This window comes from Phasianus colchicus, chromosome 17, assembly GCF_987193195.1.
Source record: "Phasianus colchicus chromosome 17, bPhaCol1.hap1.1, whole genome shotgun sequence".
NCBI classification, from domain to species: Eukaryota; Metazoa; Chordata; class Aves; order Galliformes; family Phasianidae; genus Phasianus; species Phasianus colchicus.
In genome coordinates this window covers 528576-537951 of record NC_143452.1, presented here as the reverse complement: position 1 = coordinate 537951, position 9376 = coordinate 528576, and the positions used below count along the sequence as shown (strand labels likewise).

Sequence of the window (9376 nt, the reverse complement as noted above, 5' to 3'; positions counted from 1 at the left end):
CCCCCCCTTTAAACACTGTCAGGGTTGCATATTCAAGGAAGGACACAGCATACTGCTCCTGCCTCAGATCAAATTCCCCAAAACAGAACTGCTGCACTCAAAGCTGAACACTTGGACCATGCATTCCCCTCCATCCCACTGCACACTTCCAGTCCACCTGCACATATCCAGTGCTAAAAGTCCCAGAGGTCTCCTGGCACTATTTCAGCACATCAGGGAAACTCCACAGGAGCTAAGAACTGCAGAACTCCTCACAAGGAGAGGCTTTGTTTGACCAAAAGGCAAATTTCTTCTTTCCTACCAGAAATGTGGTAACTGCTACCAGGGGCTAACAGTGATCACTGAAGGCAACCATCCAGCTGTGAAAATGCTAAGGGCATCCGCTTCATCAGCCAACATAAAAAACAAAAGCAGATGAAATCTGAGGGCATGAAAGACTCAGGTGCCCCTGAACTGGGAGGATAACCAGCAAGACAGAGTGCTTGCAGAACTCCCATTGCATGGAAGGAACAGCTGGCTGATGCCTTCTTTGTGCTGCTCTCATTTCCCAGGGTTAGTGAAATGAGTTACTCTGTAAGTGTGCTGCAGATAGAGGCAGATTTTCCAGTCATCTAAAGGAATGGTAAAAGAAAATAATACAATAAAAATAATAATAAAAACTTTTATGAACCTAAATTCTTAAAAATTTCAGTGGGGGCAAATAAAATCATTTGCTTGATTAAAGCAATGCTTCTCATATCACTTCATCCAGCAAGTTAAAAACAAACACCTCCCCCTGCAAAAAGAAGAGCACAGCAGGAACCCGGAGTGCCCAGCAGAGAAATGGGGCCATTCCCTGAGAAAGGGGAAGGCACTGCTCACTTACATCAAACACCTCTGACATACTCCAGGTACTCAACTGCTCCTGCTAGGACCAAGTTTCTGTTGCTGGGATTTACTGCCATATTTGCTTATGGTTTTTTATTTTTAAAATCACATTTTCCTTAGATTTAAAGTTTTGGTCTATTGCTGATCTGTTAACAGTTAAAATGACTGGGAGTAACTAGTTTCACTACTGCTGAATTACAGATTTGCCCATGCCTGTCTCAGCACAAGCAATGTATTTCTGCAGGTAGGAAACCATAAATCCCCTATGAACAAGAACTTGATTTGGACTCGATGATCTTTAGGGTCTTTTCCATCCTGAATGATTCTATGATTTCAGGAAATCTTCACTTTTGCATACAGCTAGCAGGAGCAGAAAGGCTTCTTAAATGCTATCTATGCCTTCAGCTCAATAAGGTTTCACTGCAACTTCTCTGCACGCTGAGCACACCATTCAAGCTGACCAAAAATGAAAAGCTGGACACGAGTCAGCAGTATGTGCTCACAGCCCAGAAGGGGAGAGGGAGATGATTGTCACCCTCTACTCGGCTCTTGTGAGGCCCTATCTGCAGAACTGCATCCAGGCCTGGGGCCCCAGATGTGGAGCTCTTGGAGCGGGTCCAGAGCAGGACCACTAAGATGGTCAGAAGGCTGGAGCACCTCTCCTATGAAGGAAGGATGAGGGAACTGGGCTTGTTTAGCTCGGAGAAAAGAAGTGCCAGGGGGACCTCATGGTGACCTTCCAGTACTTGAAGGGAGCGTATAAACAGGAGGAGGAATGGCTGTTTATGAGGGTGGATAGTGACAGAACAAGGGGGAATGGTTTTAAACTGAGACAGGGGAGGTTTAGGTTAGGTATTAGCAGGAAGTTTTTCACTCAGAGGGTGGTGAGGCACTGGAACAGGTTGCCCAAGGAGGTTGTGGATGCCCTATCCCCAGAGGCACTCAAGGCCCTGGGCAGCTTGGTTTGGTGGTTGGCGGCCCTGCACATAGCAGGGGGTTGAAACTAGATAAGCATTGTGGTCCTTTTCAACCCAGGCCATTCTGTGATTCTATGAAAACCATCACCACTCTTTTACATCAAGCTACGTATTTTTATATGAATGGTATTTAGAGGGAAAAAAAAAAAGATCAACAAACAGACATCATTTTGCACATGCTCAGCCCCTCTCAGAGATGTTCAGTTTCACACTGCTGAAAGCCCAAATCACTTTTAGGAAAAGCATGCTGGTTCCACCCAGTCACGTCAGTTGTGCCACTCCAAAGCTCCAAGCCCGTGCAAATGTACCAGATCACTTTCAGTAATATTTTCAAGGAAAACATAATAAAGAAGACATAATAAAGAAGACACAGTCCTCATTCTATGCTGCAAGCAGCCTTTGATAGCCTCTCCTCTCATTGCCTCACTTCACTGGCACGTGCATGTGGACTAACTCCAGTCCATAGTGCTTTACATGCTTGATCTGCTAAAGGCAAAGCATTAGCAGATCCAGCTCATAGACGACAAGTGAGGACAGTTCTGTGTGAGCAACACCGGAAAAAGTAAAAGGAAATGTAAGTGTCTTCAGAGGACACAGGCTTCCCTATCTTTGGCAGACTCAACAGCAGCTTATTTCCTCTTGAAGCTTCTCTCTGAATTTGCTTCAATGCTTTGCATGCCCTCTGCTCTGACTCCCATTGTTCAAGAGATAGCACAGCCGTACCTGCAAGGTGCTGGTCAGAAAGTTGTCCTGGGAGACAATGTCCACAAAGAAATCAGATGGGATTTCATTCAGCTGGTGATACAGGACGAAGATGAGATTGGCATAAAGCTCTTGATACTTTGCAATGGCCTCTTCAGAACGGCACAGGATGTTTAACAGTCTTTTCCAGTGCTCAAATGCATCGTATACATTCCCAATCAGGAAGCAGATAAAAGCAAACTGCAACTCAGCTGCACGTATTCAAAAAATAAAACAAAACACATAAACTGAAGTATAACCAAGGCACACATCCTCTAAAAAGCTCTGTAGATGACTGCAGAAACTGTAGGTTTAGCTCAGGCATATTAACAACATTCTGTCCTCTGAGCTATTCTGCAAATGGCAATCAATGCTGCCAACACTGATTATTCCCTAATGCTCTGCTCTTCTCCCATCTGGAGAGAAAGCACAACATAACCGGGCAGGGCTTTTAATTGTGACTGCCAGCTCTGCAGAGCGGCGCTGCCGGCACTCAGTGTGCGGAGCTACCGGAGCACTTCTGCAGCCCTCGCAGGTGTGCAGATCTGCACAGACACTGCCAGCGCTCAGCAAGCGTTCATCCCCCGTGCCGGGCCGTGCAGACACCGGCCCCGAGCCGCAGGGATGGGAACACCAGAGGGGGTGAGCACTGAACTCGTGTCTCTTCTTCAGAGCCGGGACTCAGCCTCGCGGGATGCTTCAGCTCAGTCAGAACGGTGGTTCCGAGGCTCTAAAGATGTTACCTGCACCCGAAGTGATTACTTTTACCTATTCTCGAATCACAGTAATTCCGATAAAGAATGAATCGTATAACACGATGGACGACACGAAAAACAAAAGCTCGGCTGCAGCCCAGCCGGGCTCCCGGCCCCCCCGCCCCGCAGCATGGCGCCCGGTCCCGCAGAGCCGACCCTGCGCCCCATCCGGCGCCCCGGGCAGCGCCCGCCCGCCCGCCCGCTCCCGGCACGACACGACACGGCACGGCACGGCCGGAGCTCCGCGCGGGGCTCTTCTGCCGCGCACTCACCCAGCAGCTCCTGCGGTCGGCCGGCGTAGCGCCGCGCGATCACCTTCTCCAGCGCGTAGCTGAGGTCCATGCTGTGCCTGGTGATCTCCTCCGGGCTGGCGCCGTCGGGGTACGTCTGCCGCGGCAGCTCGGTGAAGCGGATCTCGGTGCCCGCTCTCGGCCGCATCTCGGGCAGCCGTGCCACGCCCTCGGCGTAACTCCCGCAGCCCGCGTCGTACGGGGGCAGCTTCTGCCCCGCGCGGTCCCGGCCGTGCCGCCCCGCCCGCACCGGCAGCACCTCCGAGAAGGCGGAGATCTGCCCGCTCTCCGGCCGCAGCCGCTCCACCGCCGCTTCGCCGACGAAGCCGCTGAGGGAGATCCACTTCTTCAGGGTCTCGTAGGGGTACGGCCCGAGGAACGCGTCCATCTCCCGCAGGTCCCGCCCGAGCGCTTCCTCCTCTCCCGGCGCGGCCTCCCGCAGCTCCTCGCTGCCGGGCTCCCAGCGCAGCGCTCGCACCTGGCGCGGCCGCAGGCAGAGGAAGCGCCCCGCGCGCGGCCCCGTCTCAGCGCCGCCGTCGGTCCGGGCCGCGCTGCAGTGCACGAAGTGAACGCCCGGCGGGACCATCTTGACGCCGCGGAAGCGGGGGCCCGCGGTCCAGCTGTTGCAGTCGATGCCGAACTCGGTGCCCTCGGGCACGCCCAGGACGACGACGGCGGCGCCCTCGAAGAAGAGGCGCTTGGCCAGCTCGGGGTCCGCCTGCGGCCCCGCCATGACCCGGGCGGGAGCGGCGGCGCGTGGCCGCGGACGGAAGGGGCCGGAAACGGGCAGCCCGTCCTCCGCACTGCGCCGGGCCGCCCCCTGCGCCGCGCACGGCCGTTCCGGGCTGCTTCTCGCTCCGCCCCCGCGCGGTCCCGAAGCCGCGCTGCTCTCCCGGTTCGCCGCGCCGTCCTGACGGCCGTGCCTCCGTTCCCATCCGGTCTCCCCACGGAGGCGGTCGCCCTCCGCCCCCCCCGGGGCGGTAATCCTTAACCGACGGGTAACCCTTAACGATTAACGCTAACACGAAAAAGTGACCCTTAACCGGAACCTGAAAGGGTGCCCCATAACGCTTAGTCGTGAACCAAAAGTGTAACCTTTAACAATAACTCATATACTTAACCCTAACATAAAAGGGTAACTGTTAACCCAAACTGGTAGCCCCAACCGTTAACCCTAACCCCAAATGGGTGAGCTTTCCTCCTAATACGAAAGGAGAAACCTTAATGCTTAACCCTAACCCAAAAGGGTAGCTGTATCCACAACACAAAATATTAACCCATACTCCTTAATTCTAACCAAAAAGGGTAACTAACCCTCGACCATCTCCCAAAAAGGCCTTAGCCCTTACTACTAAGCCAAAGCTGTAGCCCTTAAACATATCCCAAAAGGTAACCCTTAACACCCAACCCTAACCTAAAAGGGCAACTTTGAAACAGAACGCAAAAATGGTGACCCACTTAACGCAGACACTAAGTGGCAACCTCCAACCCCACAGGGTAACAACCCTACCCCCCTTGGTAGGCCAGCCACACAGCATCGCCATCCACCACCTACATACAGTACCTTCAGGGGACAGCCTGCTACGCAACCCCCGGCTGGAGCCCCTGCCCCCATCTGCCCATTCTCTTTGGTGGGAAAGAGTCTGAAAAGGCCGCAGAGCTGGTTTAGCTTCAAACACATTTATTTCACTTTTATTGAATACAAGAACAGTGAGCACACACGCGTACACCACCGAGCACTGAAAAGGAGCATGACTGGAGGGGGGAGAAGAAGAAGGGAAAAGGGGAGCTAGTGAAGGAACAACAGAGCACTGCAGTTGGTTGGTAAGGTGCTTTTCAAATATAAACATTGCCGTTATTGTTGCTGTTATTATTACTCATGCAATTGCAGGCCAGGTTTGGAATAAATTTGTGGGATCGGATAAAAACAGGCACTCATGTCTCCCACCGCTTTCAGCAGAAAGGCCCCTGGAAGAAAACACGCGGTGCTGAGCTGACCCAGCCCAGCAGTTTGGTTTCATCCTATTTGTTTGTTGGTGCCTTTTTTATTGTTGTCATTTTCTAATTTAGCTTTTTAACATCGTCACCCATTAAACAAGCTGCAGAAACCACAGAATGGGGTCCACTCACTCCAAACATAATTCGTCTGAGTCCACGCTCAAGTCAACTCTAACTGTATAAGGCCACTAGTTTGAGCAGTAACCTTTCTTTTGATAACTGTGCAGGTGATGCCAAAAGCAAGTATCTTAGCTTCAGAGGAGCAGTGGGTGGCTGTAAAGGTATGAAGGCCATGTGAGCTCCTCTGAGTACGAACCACGGTGTGCCAAAGAACAATGAGCGCAGTGTGCGGGCCATTGCTAATAGGCAAGAAGGGCTGAATGCCCTGTGCAGGCACTGAGAGCAGGTCCTCTGTCACCTGGTGTCTCATCTCTAAAAGCAGCAGGTCACAAGGAGGTGACCACACTCAAACAGAAGGTGAGGGAGAGCCACCACCACCGACCTCTTCAGGAAAGAGACAGTACTGGTAACAGCCAGCAGCTGTCCCCTGCCCAAGCAGCTCATGCTCAGGTCTTCCATGCTTGCAGGGGAAACTGATAAACCTGAAGAACAGATTTCACGGGAACATCATAGCAAGCAGCTGATAAACCTAGGTTGCCAGAGAGCAGGACAGAAGACCCGAGTGTGATCTGCCCACAGCACCCTAACAGCTCAGGCTCTTCCTTCTCACTGTCATCCTCAAATCCATTGCAGGACCTGTTAACTACACCTGTCTCTGGGCACAGTCTGTGTGAAGGGTGGGAGACTAAAGGCAAAATGGTGCAGAATTGCAGCCCCTTTTGTTTCTGCAGGAGATAGAATTCAAAAAAAAAAAAAAAAAAAAAAAAAAAAAAAAAAAAAAAGGAAACCTGTTTGTTTCCTTTCCTTTCTGGTTTTGGTTCCAAGTCTACCCTAACCACCTGGTTCACAGTGTGCAAGGCCCTGGACTTAGCCTTGTTATCCCCTTCCAAAGGCAGCCAGCCACTGAGGAGGCCTGTCTCTAAAGGCCAAGCTGTCAGGCTGCGGGGCAGGCAGCATCACTGGCACCACCTTGACAAGTGCCTCCGTATCTAGAGGGCCTGGGCTCTGTCACCCAGCCTTGTACACTTGGGATGTTCTTCACTGATGGAGACATTGTGACCTCCTCACTCTATGCCTTTGCGCAGCACCTGGAGGCAAGGCTAGGGAAGGACTGCCATCACCCTCCAGCACCACCACCAACCCGCTGTGCCTCAGGCAGCCTTTCCACCACACCCAAGGCAGCAGGAATAGGGTCAGAAACAACTGCTCTGCCTCCAACCCTTCCTACTACAAAACTCAAGTAACTCCATTACTGGAAGCAATCCAAAACAACCCAACTATCATCGCAGCTCAGTGAGCTGGACAGGAAAAATGAACCCTGCAGCTGTCACCTTGTTTCCAGCTGATTCTGATACCTTTGGTTGGTGGCCAGTTAGAGGACCCTACCTAGGGCAGCAGGAGCAGCATGAACCTCTTTCTGCGCCTTCCAACTCACCTCTGACAGAGCACTTCCAAACAACCCATACCAAACAGCAAACCCAGACCTCTTGCTGCCACGTGGATCCCACCTCTCCCCCTCCCCTTCTCCCTTCAAACAGCAGTGGCTGATACCTTCCCTGTTCTCTTCTTGCAGGACATGGAGTCCCATTGTGATCTAAGAGTCTCAAAGTACAACAACCACAGTCAATCAAATAGTTAATAATTTAAAAATGTCATCATATTTACCAGCACTGTTGATTATTTCAGTATTCTTCCCCTCCCCCCCTTGTTATACATAATAATATACATAACTTAAATGCACATCCATATGAAACCCCTACAGGCTGCATTTTTATAAATGAAAAACCATATACATGTCATTTGTTCTGTTTGAAGTGAACTCCATCCTTAAATACCTTCCAAGAACAAGAGGTTAGACAAGTGCACAGAGAAGATAAGGAACAGAAGGGGAAGAGTTAACAGAACCACAAAAGATGCAAAAGAACCAGCATGGAATGAGGAGAAGGGTGAAACCACACTTCCAAATTGGAAAATAACTCTAAAGTAATAAACTCAATGTTTTTCTCTCTTCTTTCCAGAGGTGGGGAATGGTTTTGCTTCTGCTTGTGTTTGTCTTCTTTCAGTTTGCTTATTTCTTGCTTTGTTGCAAAGCAGTTTTTGTTTCATTCAGTGTGCAACAAATGAACTCATGATTGTGTATCCTTTAATGTAACATGCAAGATGGTGGCTTATTGTATTATTGTTATTATTATGATTTTTAAATCTTATTTTATCACCAATCCAGTAAATTCTTCATTTTTTTCTACAAAGAGGGTTGTTTTTTTTTGTTGGTGGTGTTGCTTGCTATTCATTTCCAGCATATAGCAGCAGTGCAAGGATGCATTTTGTTTCCTGTTTTTTTTTTTTTTTAATATATATATATATATATATATGTACGTATGTATATATATATATATATATTTGCTATTCCTTTTTTAAAAACTTTTTGTCTCTAGCCATGAACATTGCAGCCGGGATGTCTATGTTTTGCTGACAAATCCAGCATGAAGGCTCCTTCTTCACTGTCCTCCAGGTCTGAATACAGATGCTGATTTCATGAACATGTTGGTCAAGATTCCTGTACAAGGCAGATGGAAATGACTGGTCACAGGGTGCTGTAACATTCTGACTATAACAGGGTTCCTGTTTGTTGAGAGCAGTGGGCAGTAAACTTGCAAACCCTCCAGGCCACAGTTTGTATTTCTTTACCAGAACCTCTGACCATAGCTGCACCTCTCAGTTCACTGAGCTGATGTTGGTTTGGGGAGATACCAGCAGATCACTTCTAAAGGCTTCTTTAATTTAAGCCATTCACTTAAAGTCAGGTGGCTCCCTAAGAAATACAGAAACATCTGGGCTCTTTATACTGTGCTAAAGGAGGTGAGAGTAGACAGATGCAATGGCCTCTCTGACCTTCCAATGTGCAATAGAGCTAGAAACTTATCCAAGCTTAGAAGTTGCCATTCAAAATCTTCATATTATTTATTTAGAGATAGACAGACCTCTCTTCATAGAGATAAACACCAAATCCATTTCCAATATGCCTCTCAAAATGCACCTACTGTCTGGCAGGCTAAGGAGCTTCTCATACATGTAGTCCAGCTGCCTTTCAAACCTCCTTTCCCTTTTTCAGCATGCTCCTCTGCCCCTTAGCTGCTCTGATACAAAATGTTTTGGGCTATGCCATAGCTCTGCGGCAGAAGAGCTGAGGCAATCTCTTGAGGGGGAGCAAAGGGGTCAGACTAAGAGGGTAAGAGTGGGGCAGGACTCCTCAAGCTAGCTTTGCTCTGGAAAAGAGGACGTGTAGAGCTGTGTCTGCTTTGAGGCCTATGTGGGGAGGTGCAAATCCTGGGAATGGGTTTGCACAACCTGCTGCCAAACTTCTCTTTATGGGTATCACCTCTCTCAGTCTCTGCACAGAGGGGACAAGCAAGTCCTTCCTCTTCACATGCAAATGATTCTGACTCCTTTGCCACATCAGCAGCACTGTTTTTGGTGACTGTGGTGCTGGCTTTCTAACAACAACCACATGACCATGCCTGCAGTCACAGTCACACTGGAAGCACTGGCCAAGAGCTGCCACTCCCATGCAGTTGGTGGGGTCAGTCCCAAACATCGATCATGCCAGCTGTGGAAATGTGCCCTGGCC

The 9376-nt window shown here is 49.8% G+C and overlaps 2 protein-coding genes across 14 annotated transcripts in view; both read right to left on the bottom strand.

The window, feature by feature from the left end:
* Positions 1–4435, bottom strand: part of AAR2 (AAR2 splicing factor) — a 30238-nt gene extending 25803 nt beyond the window's left edge. For all 3 annotated transcript variants that reach the window (XR_016472015.1, XM_031605612.2, XM_090152337.1), the window contains exons 1-2: positions 3613–4435; positions 2568–2797 (exon numbers count right to left, since the gene is read on the bottom strand). Coding sequence is in view for 2 of the 3 variants with exons in the window: in XM_031605612.2 (XP_031461472.1) it covers positions 2568–2797; positions 3613–4363 (981 nt within the window). In the remaining variant the exon portion in view is untranslated. The remainder of the gene's footprint in view (positions 1–2567; positions 2798–3612) is intronic.
* Positions 4436–5355: 920 nt separating this feature from the next.
* Positions 5356–9376, bottom strand: part of EPB41L1 (erythrocyte membrane protein band 4.1 like 1) — a 75256-nt gene continuing 71235 nt past the window's right edge. For 6 of the 11 annotated variants that reach the window (XM_090152321.1, XM_090152326.1, XM_090152323.1 and 3 more), the window contains one exon: positions 5356–8305. In XM_090152321.1, the coding sequence (XP_090008447.1) occupies positions 8297–8305 (9 nt within the window). In that variant the 3' untranslated portion in view covers positions 5356–8296. The remainder of the gene's footprint in view (positions 8306–9376) is intronic. The other 5 variants (XM_090152329.1, XM_090152328.1, XM_090152330.1 and 2 more) reach the window with 2 other exon arrangements.